This window comes from Neoarius graeffei, chromosome 5 (genome assembly GCF_027579695.1).
Source record: "Neoarius graeffei isolate fNeoGra1 chromosome 5, fNeoGra1.pri, whole genome shotgun sequence".
In the NCBI taxonomy this organism is placed as follows: domain Eukaryota; kingdom Metazoa; phylum Chordata; class Actinopteri; order Siluriformes; family Ariidae; genus Neoarius; species Neoarius graeffei.
The window spans coordinates 83,110,551-83,127,969 of NC_083573.1; the positions used below are offsets into that span (position 1 = coordinate 83,110,551).

Here is a 17,419-nt window from a genome sequence, read left to right on the forward strand (position 1 = left end):
TAGTTAACATGAACAAACTATGACCTTCAGCATCATTGCACAGTAATTATAATAAGTAATTCACACTTGTATTATTTTTTTAAACAATAAACCAAATAAGACAAATCATCAACACCTTCATTAAAGGCATGGTAGGCAATTTTTTTCAGATATGTTTTGTTATATTTCTTAAAATTATCTTGACATCCAATTAATAAATCAAAATCAAATCAATAAAAAGAAAAGGGGAAAAAAAAGCCTGTCATCTGTGGAAGTCACAGGGCTGTAAAAAGCCCGTCCAGTCATTTCATTCTATCTGAATTAAATAACTGGATGGCCTCCCTTCCTGTCTACCTGCATACATACCGACCTGCTAACCTGTGTGCTCTCTGCCTGCGCGCTCATTGTGCTTGACGAGAAGCTTCCACAAGGTTATGCAGATATAATGCTAACCCTAGCGAGCTAGTCACTCAAGAATGGCAGAGAAAGGGCAGCCAAACTTTTCACTTACTCCTAATATTATACCTACACCAGCATACACTGCTATACAAAGCAAGAAAAGAAAGACTGGAGTTGAAATGGCTACAACGAAAAACAATTTGCAGTGTTTTCCCCAGAAAAAAATTAAAGCCCTAAATTCTGGCATGATAGTACACAGACAATTGAGCGCCAACGGTGTGAAAGCGAGCGCCGAAGGCGCGAAGCGAAACTAGGGGGGTCTGGGCATGTCCCCCCGGAAAATTTTTTGAAAATAGATGCTCTCAGGTGCATTTTCAGGGTCTCATCTCATCTCATTATCTCTAGCCGCTTTATCCTGTTCTACAGGGTCGCAGGCAAGCTGGAGCCTATCCCAGCTGACTACGGGCGAAAGGCGGGGTACACCCTGGACAAGTCGCCAGGTCATCACAGGGCTGGCACATAGACACAGACAACCATTCACACTCACATTCACACCTACGCTCAATTTAGAGTCACCAGTTAACCTAACCTGCATGTCTTTGGACTGTGGGGGAAACCGGAGCACCCGGAGGAAACCCACGCGGACACGGGGAGAACATGCAAACTCCGCACAGAAAGGCCCTCACCGGCCATGGGGCTCGAACCCGGACCTTCTTGCTGTGAGGCGACAGCGCTAACCACTACACCACCGTGCCGCCCGATTGTGAAATTATCTCATCTCATCTCATTATCTGTAGCCGCTTTATCCTGTTCTACAGGGTCGCAGGCAAGCTGGAGCCTATCCCAGCTGACTACGGGCGAAAGGCGGGGTACACCCTGGACAAGTCGCCAGGTCATCACAGGGCTGACACACAGACACAGACAACCATTCACACTCACATTCACACCTACGGTCAATTTAGAGTCACCAGTTAACCTAACCTGCATGTCTTTGGACTGTGGGGGAAACCGGAGCACCCGGAGGAAACCCACGCGGACACGGGGAGAACATGCAAACTCCACACAGAAAGGCCCTCGTAGGCCACGGGGCTTGAACCCGGACCTTCTTGCTGTGAGGCGACAGCGCTAACCACTACACCACCGTGCCGCCCGATTGTGAAATTATCTCATCTCATCTCATTATCTGTAGCCGCTTTATCCTGTTCTACAGGGTCGCAGGCAAGCTGGAGCCTATCCCAGCTGACTACGGGCGAAAGACAGGGTACACCCTGGACAAGTCGCCAGGTCATCACAGGGCTGACACACAGACACAGACAACCATTCACACTCACATTCACACCTACGGTCAATTTAGAGTCACCAGTTAACCTAGCCTGCATGTCTTTGGACTGTGGGGGAAACCGGAGCACCCGGAGGAAACCCACGCAGACACGGGGAGAACATGCAAACTCCACACAGAAAAACCCTCGTAGGCCACGGGGCTTGAACCCGGACCTTCTTGCTGTGAGGCGACAGCGCTAACCACTACACCACCATGCCACCTTTTCAGGGTCTCTGAGAGGTTTTAGATCCATGATTATCGGATAGATTTTACCAGTGTTTCAATGATTTCTGACCTAAATAGTATTTTAATGTATACACATTTGAAATTTCACCTTAAAGTTCAACATGCAAGTTAAACTGTTTTGTTATAGATTCCTTAGGTATATGATAGATTGAAAATCTACGGGGATCCCTTAATTATCTCTGATCAAGTAGTGTTGTAACAAAAATGTGCCTGAAAATATGACCAGTGGTTTGCTCCATCTTCTGCAATCCAGTGAAGAGAATCGATCATCATGACCTCCTGTTGATCACAGAGGGATCTGAACCTAAGAACTGCCACCTTAAAATAAATTGCTGTATTACTATAACTATAATGATTTAGAATGTTTCTGATGCAATTACCATAATATATGTATAACTAAGACACACCGAAAAGAAAAGTAAGGCAACTGCATATTATAAAGTTTAAATTTTGGCACTTTATTAAATGGACTAGATTAAGATTAAAACATATTTAAAGAAAAAGAAAACTTAATTCATACATTTAAGTTTGCAGAAAGATTATGTACTTATGAACACATTCATGAGGAGAATTTGTTAATAAGTGTCAAATGTAGCATAATTTCGAATAATAATGATAAGCATATTTGGCAGTGTGATGTCACTGTGAGCCTTTAACAAAAGAATAATCCAGAGCCTTCTTTTGTTAAAGGGGTACCAAATATAATATATACAGCTGCTGATGTGACAAAGTAACGTATTCTTAAGTATTCTATCAAATTTATATACTAGAAAACAACGAAATATCTTGGTAATTGTAAATATAATAGTCGGTACGCTAAACGGCACAAGAGTCGCCATTTTTAAAAGACCGTGACGTCAGCCCTACCCACTGCACTAGGAGAGAAGCGTGTAATCATGGCGTCGGGCGCATCAAGTGAAAGCGACAGCTCTGTCGAATCATACGAAGAGATCCCGCAAGACACACTGCAAGCAGGCTATGGCTTAGAAGGGTACCAGTTTGAACCTAGGAGAGGTACTCTCGACTCCGGTGATGACGAAAGAAGAGAAGAAAGCTCGAACTCGCTTAGTGTTTTTCAGCGGAAACGAGTGAAAAGACACGTCTGGAGGATCGTTATGCTTTCCATCGGTCCTGTTATTACACCCGAAAGCAACACACTGTGGCATTGTGTAGCCGATCACTTACAATTCATCCTACTTTCCGATTCACACGTGCTATTCCCAACCTCAATGAGCCAACACAACTGGGCACATACATACGTCATGAGTGTTACGCAGAGAAAATGAACGTGCATTCTGATTGGATAAAATTAATATCATGGCGGGCTGTTCAAACTGCGGAAATAGTTTGCTCGAGCTACTTTCAAAACACTATAACTTTCCAACCTTAGAACAAAAAACTTTTGTAAGTCTTGAATAAGGTTCATTAATGTGTGTTTTATTGTTATATTTACTCTATATATTGCCCTCTGTTCCCCTTTAAATGGATCCCAGTGACGTCACACTGCCAAAAATGCTTATGATTATTATTTGAAATGATGCTGTATTTGACACATTTGGACAACTTCACTTTGTGAGAGTGTTTATAAGTACATAATCTTTCTGCAAACCCAAACTAATGAATTAAGTTTTCTACTCCTTTAAAGCAGATTAATTCTCCTTGGCTTTTGCTTGGCCCAATGTTGGCCAACCCTCTCATAGTCCATCTCGCTATCATCCATGCTGATGTGGATCAAATTGTCCAGCGAGTGCTTTTTGAGCCAGTCGCTGTGATCAAAATTGACGACGTTTTCGTTGTCGTGACAGTTGTCTGGTTTTGTGCGCCATCACTCACGTGGGTTTGTTGACGTTTACTCAACCAATCTTTGATCGAAGCCATAATGATAATAGACTAGGTCAAACTTTTGTGATTAAAATCAGTCGGCTTTGTCCGTCTGGTGGGGGACAACATCGCCAGCCACTGAGATCGCTTATAATGAATTGGAAAATTCTGGGATGTTTGATGTTTTCTTTTGATATTTTTATTGGACGGTTTGAACACGTGATCTTGACGTAGCCAACAGATTACAGTTTGTTTACATCATACCACGCGGACATATTACTTTGACAGAATCAACACAAACATTGGAAAAAAAGAGCGCTTGTTTAACACAAATATCAATCAATATGTAAATGGATCTGTTATTTGCTCTCCTATGTATCATTACTTGTGGGTAGGAAATTTAACGTACTGGTATAAATCTAAGCGTATCGGATTTTAACTAAAGCGACTAAGCGTATCGGCAGGCAGAGCAAGCGTATCAGGCCCAATACGCTAAAACGCTTTGGGGAAAACCATGATTTGGATACATTCTGCCTTCACATGCTATCAGAGTGATGGGAACTACGAGTTACCGACTTGGAAGTTGTTCCCCTTGATTCGTTTTTCCATATTTGTACTCGTAATTCTGATTTCACAAGTGGGAAGTAGGACCTTTTGACTTGCACATGAAGGCAGCTGAAGCAAGAAGTCAAACCAGAGCTGATGGAATTGAGTTGTTTGCTATTTTAAGTGGAGTTATTAATTCAGTTATAGGATTGAATAACTATTAGTGAATTCACTGACATTTAAACATCGTTAAATACAGTCCCAGTCAAAAGTTTGTACACCCCTACTCTTTCATAGTTTTTTTATCCCCCGCTGGCTGAAAGGCCCGAAGGTGGATTATGTCATGGCGATTTCTGTCCGTCCGTCTTGGGAAGGGTACTCACCTTCTGAAATCAACTCCTCTCACAATTTTTGGAGGAATTTCACAAAACTTGGCAGGATTCTTTGTTATATGTTGGTAATATGCATATTGCAATTTCGTTCAATTCAGTCGCATTTTACTGGAGTGATAGCATAGTTGCCAGTGGGGGATATTGTGCTCTCAGAGCACTCTTGTTCTGTACTGTGACTATTTTCTACATTGTAGAACAATACTGAAGACACTAGAACTAAGAAATAACATATGACACATGTGGAATTATTTGGTAAACAAAAAAGTGTTATAAAAACAAAATATGTTTCATATTTTAGATCCATCATAGTAGCCAGTGTTTACCTTGATGATACTTTGTACACTATTGGCATTATCTTAACCAGCTTCATGAGGTAGTCACCTGGAATGCTTTTCAATTAACAGCTGTGCCTCGTTAAAAGTTAATTAGTGCAATTTCTTGCCTTCTTAATATGTTTGAGATCAAACAGTAAACAGTAAATAATAAAAATACAGTAAATAGCCCTATTCAATACCACAACTGTAGTAATCCATATTATGTCAAGAGCTGCTCAACTAAGTAAAGAGAAATGACATCCATCATTACTTTAAGACATGAAGAAGTGTGGGCGGCATGGTGGTGCAGTGGTTAGCGCTGTCGCCTCACAGCAAGAAGGTCCGGGATCGAGTCCCGTGGCCAGCGAGGGCCTTTCTGTGTGGAGTTTGCATGGTGTCCGCGTGGGTTTCCTCCGGGTGCTCCGGTTTCCCACACAGTCCAAAGACATGCAGGTTAGGTTAACTGGTGACTCTAAATTGACCGTAGGTGTGAATGGTTGTCTGTGTCTATGTGTCAGCCCTGTGATGACCTGGTGACTTGTCCAGGGTGTACCCCGGCTTTCGCCCGTAGTCAGCTGGGATAGGCTCCAGCCTTGCCTGCGACCCTGTAGAAGGATAAAGCGGCTAGAGATGATGAGATGAAGAAGTGTCTTTTAATTCATTAAAATAAAGAAAAAAGCATTGAATTAGAAGGTGTGTCCAAACTTTTGACTGGTACTATATATGTCTCATCTCATCTCACTATCTCTAGCCACTTTATCCTGTTCTACAGGGTTGCAGGCAAGCTGGAGCCTATCCCAGCTGACTACAGGCGAAAGGCGGGGTACACCCTGGACAAGTCGCCAGGTCATCACAGGGCTGACACATAGACACAGACAACCATTCACACTCACATTCACACCTACGGTCAATTTAGAGTCACCAGTTAACCTAACCTGCATGTCTTTGGACTGTGGGGGAAACCGGAGCACCCGGAGGAAACCCACGCGGACACAGGGAGAACATGCAAACTCCACACAGAAAGGCCCTCGCCGGCCACAGGGCTCAAACCCGGACCTTCTTGCTGTGAGGCGACAGCGCTAACCACTACACCACCGTGCCGCCCTTACTGTATATGTGTTAACTTATTTTCTTAACATTACTTTAAAGGTTTATTCATGTTGAATTTGATGTTTTGTTAATAAACAACACAGAAAATACTTTTACTTCAGGGAAGTTTAATGTAAATTGCTGTTATCAAATTATTAAACTTTAACCTGAATCTGAATAACGCACATTTAAATGATCCGAGGATGACAATTTAATCATAAATAATATCCAGTAATCACAATTCATTTAAGTCCTTGTGCGCCAATAAAACCACCGGGAGAGGCCTGGCAGCACAGGGCAGGAGCAGAGAAGTAAACAGACAGGAGTAAAAGTGTCTAGACATGTTTGATGAGTAAACACAGTTGCAGACAGAGCAAAGAAAAAAAAACACTCATGCTCCATTGTCTACATTCAGTTTGGAAGAGCAAAGTGTCTCAGTGACTCTTATTTTAACACCAGCTTACACCACTACACCACTGCACTTCCAGCAGACTGTTGTTTTTTCAAATTCCTTGATTATTCTTACTATCTTATTGAACAAAATATATATTTATGTTCATTTATTTTCTCATCATACACTTTTAAAAGCTTCTTTACAAGATTTTTTGAACTGTCTATAATCGGGAAACCCTCTCTTGCAGAGTTTGATGCAGAAGTTTTAAAGCAACTAAAATGCGTAAAGCTCCACTTTCATAAATCTCCTTTCTTTCTAAATGGGTAAAGAAGTTGCCGTTTAACACTTAAATGTAAGTGGCTGGTTTATGGTTTTATAAATAAGACTAGTTGAATTTATTCTATCTACATTCACGGGATACGAGCAATCGTGCGCTTTGATTGGCTACTCTACTACTAGGCTATCAGCTCATATACCGTGAGTAGAGAAAAAGGAAATGGCGGAGCGTGTTGCTGAACCAACTGAGGATGAAATAAAAACTCTACTCGAAAACAAAACACATACACTCACTGGCCACTTTGTTAGGTACACCCACCCACCTCCTGTTTTATGCCCTTATCTAATCGGCCAATCCCTTGACAGCAGCACAATGCATAAAATCAGACAGATACAAATCAAGAGCTTCAGTTAATGTCCACTTCAAACATCAGAACGGGAAAAATTGTGATCTCAAAGTGTGACTTTCTTTCACTATGGCAGGGGTGTTGGTTTGAGCCAGATGGACTGGTTTGAGTATTTCAGAAACTGCTGATCTCCTGGGGTTTTCACACACAACAGTCTCGAGAGTTTACACAGAATGGTGCAAAAAACAAAAAATGTTGAGTGAGCGACAGTTCTGTGGGTGGAAACAAACACCTTGTTGATAAGAGAGGGAGGTCAGAGGGAAATGGCCAGATTGGTTCAAGCTGCCAGGAAGGATATAGTAACTCATAGCAACTCTTTACAACCGTGGTGAGCAGAAAAGCATCTCAGCATGCAACAGCAGAACAGCACATTGGGTTCCACTCCTGCAGCCAAGAACAGGAATCTTGGAATCAAGGACATCTCATCTCATTTTCTCTAGCCGCTTTATCCTGTTCTACAGGGTCGCAAGGCAAAGTGGCCGGTGAGCATTGGTGTTACATGTTGTGGGCGGCACGGTGGTGTAGTGGTTAGCGCTGTCGCCTCACAGCAAGAAGGTCCGGGTTCGAGCCCCATGGCCGGCGAGGGCCTTTCTGTGCGGAGTTTGCATGTTCTCCCCGTGTCCGCGTGGGTTTCCTCCGGGTGCTCCGGTTTCCCCCACAGTCCAAAGACATGCAGGTTAGGTTAACTGGTGGCTCTAAATTGACCGTAGGTGTGAATGTGAGTGTGAATGGTTGTCTGTGTCTATGTGTCAGCCCTGCGATGACCTGGCGACTTGTCCAGGGTGTACCCCGCCTTTCGCCCATAGTCAGCTGGGATAGGCTCTAGCTTGCCTGCGACCCTGTAGAACAGGATAAAGTGGCTACAGATAATGAGATGAGATGCCATGTTGTCACTACAATCAGACCAGGGAGGGGAAATGAAATGAAAAGTCTGTGAATGTTTCTAAACCAGGATCTCATGTCTGGGCCAATTAGCTTCCTTCAGCTAAATAAATAAATGAATGCAAGCGGATTGGATAAGCCACAACAGAGGATCTGCTCCAAAAGCTGTGATTGTTCATGTTTACAAATCTGGAGTTGCTGAACTTCAGCCAGCTTTTCATACAGCGAATGTTTCCCTACAGTATTTTTTCCGTTCAGTTGAAACATTTCTGGGTCAGACCTTTCAGACCGTGTTCCATCGGTTGGTGGCCCCTGAGTTAAGGGTTCCCCCAGACTGACAATCCAAATGGGCTTCTAGATTGAACCCTTTTATCCAAGACTATATGTTTGTGCTCCCTTAGAAGCTTCCTTATGTTGGTTATTGTACCACAAAAAATGTATCTCACAAAACATATTTAAGAATTGGAAAAGTACATATCTTTTTTTTTCTTTCTTAAAATGATGATCCAGGTAAGACGTGATCTGAGTTTGTCTTGTTCCCAGTGTACCAAAGTTTCCAACTACACTTTACTTAACACAAAGCAGCTGCTTTGAAATAATTTACACCAGTGTTGATCAAAAAGCTTTTGTGTCGCCAGAGTTTCTCGTCTGCTTACATTTTATACGTGGGTTTTTTTTGTTTCTTCATTAATCAGGAAGTGACATAATATGTCGAAAAATGCCGTGATGATTCATCAGTGTTTGAGGACGTTGCATGCTGCTCTCAGGAATTTACTGCTTTTCCTCTTTGTTGTCAAGAAACTAGACTAAATGTTTTGCTTGACACCAGCTGTTCACCTCATGCCCTCAAAACATGACTGCAACGCCACTTATGGGCAGTAATTTTTGATAAATAGTTTATTAAATGTGCCATCTACAGCGATCTGTCTCTGTTAGCGTTAAGGAACCTGAAATATAAAAACCTGAACGAATGACGAACGTCTGATATTGCTTATACACATTGTTCTCAGGACACGGAGGCCCACCAAGTGTTGTTGCTATTCTATTTAGTGGATACGTTCTTAGGTTTTCTCACCTATTAATATCTCTACTGGTCTGTTATTATCTGTATCAAATTGTAATTACTCTTTGGAATACATCACTCAAAGTTCTTAGCATATTGTTCCTCACATGCAGATCTGAGGAATAAGTGGCACTTGGTGATGGACCGATTGACTGTACTGTTCCTCAAGTTCCTGCAGTATGTCCATCAGCTGCAGCTCTTCATCTGGTGGCTTCTGGAGCTTCATATCATCAAGATTGTGTCGTCTTACATTATCTGGGTTTCTGTCAAAGAGGTGAGCTCACTGGAGGGTATAAAGAGAGTTTCCTGAATGGATGGGACCTGACTCGGACTTATGGGTTACATGCAGCTCATGGGTCTAATACTAGCCACTAGTGATCCAATACTCTCACTTTGAACCTGAACAATGCTACGTACTGATCTTCTGTAGCTCTATACATACTTGATCTGGATCATTACATTTGGGTTTTTGTAGACCTGGAGTGAAAGTTATCAGTGTTTATATTCTGTGTGGGTGTAGGCAGGGAGATAATTGTATTCTTTCTGGGACTTGTGATGCATATTGACGCCGAAGTTTCCAAATTAATGAAAAACTTTATGGTGTCCCAAGTGGTGGAGCCATCTACAGTTTTGCACTGTTTTTGTGAGATTGACTCAAGAAGATGCTGCATTTTGAGGGCTTTCCTATGCTGGAAAACTAAAAGTTATACTTTTACCTCTGACTATTACAAAACACCTATGCTGGAGACTTCTTCAAAAATATTAAACAAATGTCTCTTTAAAAAGAGTTTCACAATGTCAATGATTTTCTTCGTTGAATATATATCTGCATAAATATGACCTAAAACATCATCAGATTTTCACACAAGTCCTAAAAGTAGGTAAAGAGAACCCAGTTAAACAAATGAGACAAAAATATTATACTTGGTCCCATTGGTTCCTGACTTTTTGTATACCCTGTATATAACTCATCTTGTAGCTCAGCCAACCAGCAATAACTCTAGATAACTCTGATTATTCTAGCCACATTCACTGGATATGAGCAATTGCGTGCTCTGATTGGCTACTCTACTACTAGGATATCAGCTCATATACCGTGAGTAGAGAAAAACAAAATGGCGGAGCGTGTTGCTGAACCAACCGAGGACGAAATAAAAACTCTACTCAAAAACAAAACCCCAAAAAATACAAAAAAGCAACAAAATATGGAATGAAAATATTTGATAGTAAGAATGTATCTTTTTTTATTTTTCAAGAATTATTATTGTAGCATTTTTCACAAATTGCTCCTGTCATTTCGCCGGATTGTTTGCATTCTTCAACTTTAAAGGAGATACACAGAACCTTTATTTTTAAATAAATTTCTGAGTGGATAGTATCTCCATCCTTGATTCTTGTATGCTGCATAATTGGGAATAAAAAATATATATTTTTTGAGGGTTAAAATTGACCGCAAAGTTGGCATTTGAGCTGCCCCGCTGAGCCAGCCAGCCCTGAGTGGGTGACGTCACAGCGGTAACCGGTTTTAAGGCCGAGGCCTTTGACAGCTACAGACCAAAGCCAGACTTGGCAGGCGAGAGTGGTTGCAATGGCCTCTTTGTTCAGATTTATTGGAGATTCTTTGGATTCCTGATAGTAATACATCTGACTGTGATAGTCCTGAAATTGGAATGTGTGTACATGCTACTGCTATACACGTAGAACTGTATCAGTTCGAACCATTGGAAAATGAATCCGATAGTAACACGTTGGCCACGGAGACCCCACCTTACGAAATAAGTCCAAAGAACAGAGTCATCTAGAGAATTGGATGGAATTGAACTGACAGTCTCATGTGACTCTCATTAAAACAGGATGGGTGTTATAACTTATGCAACATACATGCACATTCATGCATTTTCACTGATAAAACGTAAAAGGCTAATTAAATAATCAGATGAACTGAGACGATCACATTCTGAAGCAAATTAAATAATCTTATACCAGTAACTTAAATACACAACACAAATTACATGTATTAATCTAAATGCAGGTAAACAAATGAGAGTCGGATCTTGCCCATCTGTGTTCTCGTTTCTTGAAGGCCGAGCTTGTGGCCGATTGTTTTGAAACAATCTGACTTTCAGTTCTTCGTTTATTCGCTTCTTCCATGTAAGGGCGAGATATTGCTGCTGAGGCAAGCATATCCAGCAGAGAAATCTGATGACTTGTTCACTCATTCTCCATTTTCTCCATACTGAGTACTCCACCATTACTGCTCGGCTCACACTCCGGGAGAACTGGTGCAACTGAACTTACTTTCCTTTTCTTGTAGTTTTCTTTTCCTTTAATTGTTGATATTGCACTCTCTTTCAATACGGGCTTATAGCCAACGCTCCAACAGATCAGAGGTCTTGTACAAGTCTTCAGTAAAATGTGCAGAGCAGAGGAGAGACCACTTCATAGGCGCCCAATCCGTGAATTTCTAGCAAAACGCGTCCAAATCTTTGCAGTTTGAACATTCTTGGGCCATGAATGCAACATAATTCCACCTTCTGTCGTGTTGCTGCACCGGCCACATAGCATGGCGATAAATTAGCTCAAAATGGAGGATCGGAGTTGCAGTCAGCTCTGTGTTTTAGTATAGCGGAAATGGCGATGAGACCGATAGCCTTCCTGCTGTGACGTCACAGATGTCAAGGTCATTCACTCAGACCGCTACCTATATGAATCAATTTTAATCATAAAAATTACTATATTGGATTTATTGTTAACGCTTAAAACTATTCCTATGCCATTCTTGAGGTCTCAAGGCGTTTATAAACCAAAAGTGAGGCCATGGTTCTGCATATCTCCTTTAAGCATTAAAATTTGCTGAAAATTTTTAGACTGGTTCAAAAGCTCAAAGAAGTTTGAAAATTACAGAACTGAAATATCTAAAGCTATTCTATACCTCGGCACGACAGCAAGACGGCACTTTCTATTAAAAAAAACAACCCTAAAGTTAATTCGTGCAGCCATCGATAGGTTTTTAAGAAGTCCGCCTAAGTGGAAATGATTTTGTCGGACGTTTTTAATAAAGTTTTTATTTATCAAATTTGCAAAAAATAAAAATAAAAAAGCTCTGTTTCTCAAACTCCAGTGAATGTGGATAGAATAAAACAGTTATTCCGCTCAAGCTTGTCGTACATGGCTTATAGCTAACTTACTACGTGCCTTGTCGGCTATCAGCTCATGTACGACTCAATTTCGTGGAATAACTGTTAAATATAACTGTATAAATGGCTAATTGGTAGGGTTTATGATATAAGAAGGTTGTCAGTAAGTGTGTAATGAGCTCGGTGTTGTGTTTCCAGGTGTCTCTGTTTAATTATGTTTTCTTGGTGAGTTGGGCTTTCGCTCTGCCCTTCAACCAGTTTCGCCCTCTGGCCTCCAGCGCATGCACTGTTTGGACCTGCGTCATTATTGTGTGCAAAATGCTCTACCAGCTCACCTCCATCCAGCCTGCCACATACTCCAAAACCTGCATCATGGTGAGATACAAATCACACACACACACACAGAATGAAGGCATGTATATAGTATACAAACACTCAAAAAAACCACTTCATGAAGTGAAAGTAAACCCTTGTAAGTAGAAATGAAATGCTGTGTGGTGTGTTTAATCTCATCAAATCTCATTACAGCTAATTTCTTATATTGTACCATATTCTCATCCTCCATTTACTCATCCTCTCGCTTTGTATCTCAGCCGGATAACTATACAGATGTTCAGAGGTTGGACATGGCCAGGTCTGTTCTCTACAGCAGCCCAATAGACCCTGCCAACTGGGTCGGTCTCAAGAAGTTCTCTCCATTACTGGAGAATTTAAGGGTAGGCTTAGCGTAAAACCACAAACAGACAGCTATGTATGCTGTTTTATTTTCTTTAATATGTTTGACTTTTACATGTGTCTTTCTGTCTAGAATAACTTGTTGATGTTAGCGCTACTGGCATTTGAAGTAACTGTCTACCGGCACCAAGATTTTTACCGTATGAAAAACAACCTGACTGCTCCTGTCACTAGAACAATCTTCCACAACATCACACGCCAACACCTGGACGATGGCATCATTAATTGTGCCAAGTATTTTATCAACTACTTCTTCTACAAGTTCGGCTTAGAGGTACTACATATCTGCATCATTATATGAGTTTCTATATGGGGGAATCATTCTGTATTACTTTATTTGTTCTTTTGGTAGGCGTACTTGACTGTAGAAATATACTCATAGTATTGTGATGTTTGACTAGAGAACTTTTCTATGTTTGTAGCCTAAATAAGAATCCTCCTTCCTCTAGACCTGCTTCCTGCTAGCCGTGAACGTCATTGGTCAGCGGATGGATTTTTGTGCAATGCTACATGCGTTCGGGTTGATTGCAGTGCTGTACCAGCGCAGGAGGAAGGCCATCGCTGGGGTCTGGCCCAAATACTGCTGCTTCCTGGCCTGCATGCTTACCTACCAGTACCTGATATGCATTGGTATCCCACCGGCAGCCTGCTCAGGTCAGAGGGCAACACCTGGCCCCTTAGTAGTAGCTCAGGTTGATAAATATTTTTAAAACAATTATAAGATAATAGTTACTTTAACTATCAAGCTCCTGTATATATTGGCTGCTGAATTACATCAGTGACAACATACTCAAGGGTACACTGCATGGGATCACTGCATTATCTGCCCATTCATTCATCTTCAGTAACTGCTTTATCCTGGTCAGTGTCAGATCAGAGCCTCATGCACACAAACACACATTTACAGACTCATTCATATATATATATATATATATATATATATATATATATATATATATATATATATATATATATATGGGCAATTTAGCTTTGCCAATCCATCCACCAGCATATTTTTGGGAAATGGCAGGAAGCCAGAGAACCTAGAGTGATCCCAAGAGAACATGGAGAGAACATATGATCTCCAGGGACCTTGGAGCTATGACATGGCAACACTTATACATACAGTATAATAAGATCATGTGATATTTTGAGTATATTTAACAGTTATTCCACGAAATCGTGTCATACATGAGCTGATAGCCGACGACGTGCGGAGTGCTGAGTTGGCTATAAGCCATGTGTGATGAAATTGAGTGGAATAACTTTTTTATTCTATCCACAGTCACTGGATTTTGAGAAACAGAGCATTTTTATTTTTATTTTTTGCAAATTCAATAAATAAAAACTTTATACAAAACGTCCGACAAAATCATTTCCGCTTAGAATGTAAACAAACCGGCAAAATGACAGGAGCAATTTGTGAAAAATGCTGTAATAATAATTCTTGGAAAATTAAAAAAAAAGGATACGCGCTTACCATCAAATACTTTCATTCCATATTTTGTTCCTTTTTTTTTGGAGGGGGGGTTCTTCTTCTTTAGGGTTTTTTGGTGTTTGGAAAACCAACTTAAAGGTGCATTCAGGGATGAGAATTTTCCGCGGATCTGCGGAATTCCGAGTTTTTCCCACTGAAAATGTCATTTTTGTGAAACGTTTAAACGAGCGAGGCAAGGCTTGTGGTGGCACAAGCAGGCAGGACCGCCCGACCGCCCGCCAGCATCTTTCGGCAACGCTCATCGCAAAATTAGTTGCAGCTGTGATAACGGAAATCGTCATTGCTTTCTTCAATATTTATGCTAACGACAACTCACGACGATTTCCGGCAACGTTTTGGCGCTAGTTTCATCTCACTTCTACAATTCACGGAGAAACAAGCTATACGTATACGGTTTTGATCACTTCTTAAGTTCTAGTTATTTTGGTTAGTTTTCAAAGTTACTTCGCCAATATGGCGAAAGTTTTGGACCGCAAAAATGAGGATCGTGCCAGGGAAATCGATAAATCGAACGGGATAAAGAATTGTTTCCGATGGGCATGGCTCGATAGTAGCGTTACCGTGCAGATAGGGACACAAACTGTGACGACGTGCCTGATGGAATATATCCGAAAAGTGGACATGCCGGGAAAGGTTCTGTGTATTCTGTGCTCAGATATGATCAATTATGGAAACAGAGGAGCTAGAAACATCCAGGAGCACATCAAAACAAAAAAGCACAAAGGTACGTTGTACTTAAATTGTCAAAGATAGAGTCAGGAGGAATCTAATATATCGTTACGGTTACCTCCATTATCACTCACGATATATATATATATATAAAATTATATCTGTAGGGATTTGTTATCTTAAAGTTTATAAACGTTTTAAACCATCATTGAATTTGAAAACATTCATATATATATATATATATATATATATATATATATATATATATATATATATATTTTATGTGGGAAAGTTGGCAGACATTTCAGAGTTTTTTTAAATGTCCCATTCTCATCCCTGTGCATTACTGCCACCAACTGGGCTGGAGTGTGGAACAGGCGATATTGAGGGGAAAAAATACTATGTTTTTTTAGCCATTTCTGTTTCTTTTAAATACTTGATAATTTTTTGGTTTTGTTTTCGAGTAGAGTTTTTCTCTCATCCTCGGTTGGTTCAGCAACACGCTCTGCCATTTTGTTTTTCTCTACTCACGGTATATGAGCTGATAGCCTAGTAGTAGAGTAGCCAATCAGAGCACGCGATTGCTCATATCCAGTGAATGTGGAGAGAATAATCAGATTAGGTCCAGTTTAAATTCTGTCAGCTGTCTGATTCACATTTACAAGAAACAGTTGTGATAAATAGGAAAGGATTTTTAATATTTCTCTTAAAGTCAGGAAAGTACTGATTTGTTTTTGTGTCTGCTCTAAACCAGAGCCTCAATTGTGGTAACATGGGTTTGGGATTTCACTGCTCCTTGATACACTGCTTGACCAAAGTCCATTCATGCATGTTTATTTCTGACCAAAAAATAGCAACTGAGTGAGAACAGAAAACATGGGCTAATGTGCTGCACAGTCAGCTAATTCTGTTTCTGTCTCTACCGTGGTTCAGACTATCCATGGAGACGTCCCTCATCCAGCATGGACTCCAATGTGGTCAAGTGGCTCTACCTGCCTGACTTCCATACCAGACCCAACCCTCTCTTCCTCCTCTGTGAGTGCTGACATGCACAGAACATGTAAGGTTTTCTCTAAGACCTGATCAATGCGCCATCTCCATTCTAATCTATATCTCTGTCCATTTGTAGATGATTTCATGTTGCTGCTGTGTGCATCGCTGCAGAGACATGTGTTTGATGAGGAGAACGATCCTGCAGTACGTCTCCTGGCTGGTGATAATGTGGAGATCTGCAGAGATTTGGACGCTGCCACCTTCAGTCAACATAACCCTGTCCCTGATTTCATCCATTGCCGGTAATCCTGCAGTGATCAGACTAGTCACTCACTCTGTACGTCCCTCATTCTCGTATCCTGTACTGAGAATAATAAGCTCCTACATTTTCCAATAGAGAGTGAAATGAAGTGCTTCTTGATATGTTCGTCTCTAGTCAAGATTCAGATTCAGTTTGTACTGCTAACTAATAAATATATTACAGTAGGATAAAGTAGGCGGCCAAACAATTATGTAATAATGATAATAAGAATAATAAGAAGATAGAAAGAGTTGTTGTTATGTATATTATTAAGCACAATTCATTTCAAAGTACTTTACAGTGCCTTGCAAAAGTATTTATCCCCCTTGGTGTTTGTCCTGTTTTGTCGCATTACAAGCTGGAATTAAAATGGATTTTTGGAGGGTTAGCACCATTTGATTTACACAACATGCCTACCACTTTAAAGGTGCAGATTGTTTTTTTTTTAAATTGTGACACAAACAATAATTAAGATGAAAAAACAGAAATTTGGAGTGTGCATAGGTATTCACCCCCTTTCATATGAAACCCCTAAATAAGAGCTGGTCCAACCAATTCACTTCATAAGTCACATAATTAGTTGATTAAGATCCACCTGTGTGCAATCAAAGTGTCACATGATCTGTCACATGATGTCTATAAATCAACCTGTTCTGGAAGGACCCCGACTCTGCAACACTACTAAGCAAGCAACATGAAAACCAAGGAACACTCCAGACAGGTCAGAGACAAAGTTGTGGAGAAGTATAGATCAGGGTTGGGTTATAAAAAATATCCCAAACTTTGAATATCCCAGGGAGCACCATTAAATCCATTATAGCAAAATCTCTCTCTATTTGGCATATCACTGCAGTAACATGGCAGCTCTGACGACTTTTTCTTCCAGCCATCAAAGTTTCTAGGGGAGAATTACAGTACAATTTCCTGTTGCCTTCTACTGGATTATAGAGGTTTTCT

At 40.8% G+C, this 17,419-nt stretch overlaps 1 protein-coding gene across 5 annotated transcripts in view; it reads left to right on the forward strand.

The window, feature by feature from the left end:
• LOC132887095 (piezo-type mechanosensitive ion channel component 2) overlaps positions 1-17,419 on the forward strand; it is a 345,950-nt gene that overhangs the window by 266,561 nt on the left and 61,970 nt on the right. For all 5 annotated transcript variants that reach the window (XM_060922465.1, XM_060922467.1, XM_060922466.1 and 2 more), the window contains 7 exons: positions 9,243-9,403; positions 12,465-12,641; positions 12,860-12,982; positions 13,075-13,275; positions 13,451-13,655; positions 16,102-16,203; positions 16,298-16,463. In XM_060922465.1, coding sequence (XP_060778448.1) covers positions 9,243-9,403; positions 12,465-12,641; positions 12,860-12,982; positions 13,075-13,275; positions 13,451-13,655; positions 16,102-16,203; positions 16,298-16,463 — 1,135 coding nt within the window. The remainder of the gene's footprint in view (positions 1-9,242; positions 9,404-12,464; positions 12,642-12,859; positions 12,983-13,074; positions 13,276-13,450; positions 13,656-16,101; positions 16,204-16,297; positions 16,464-17,419) is intronic.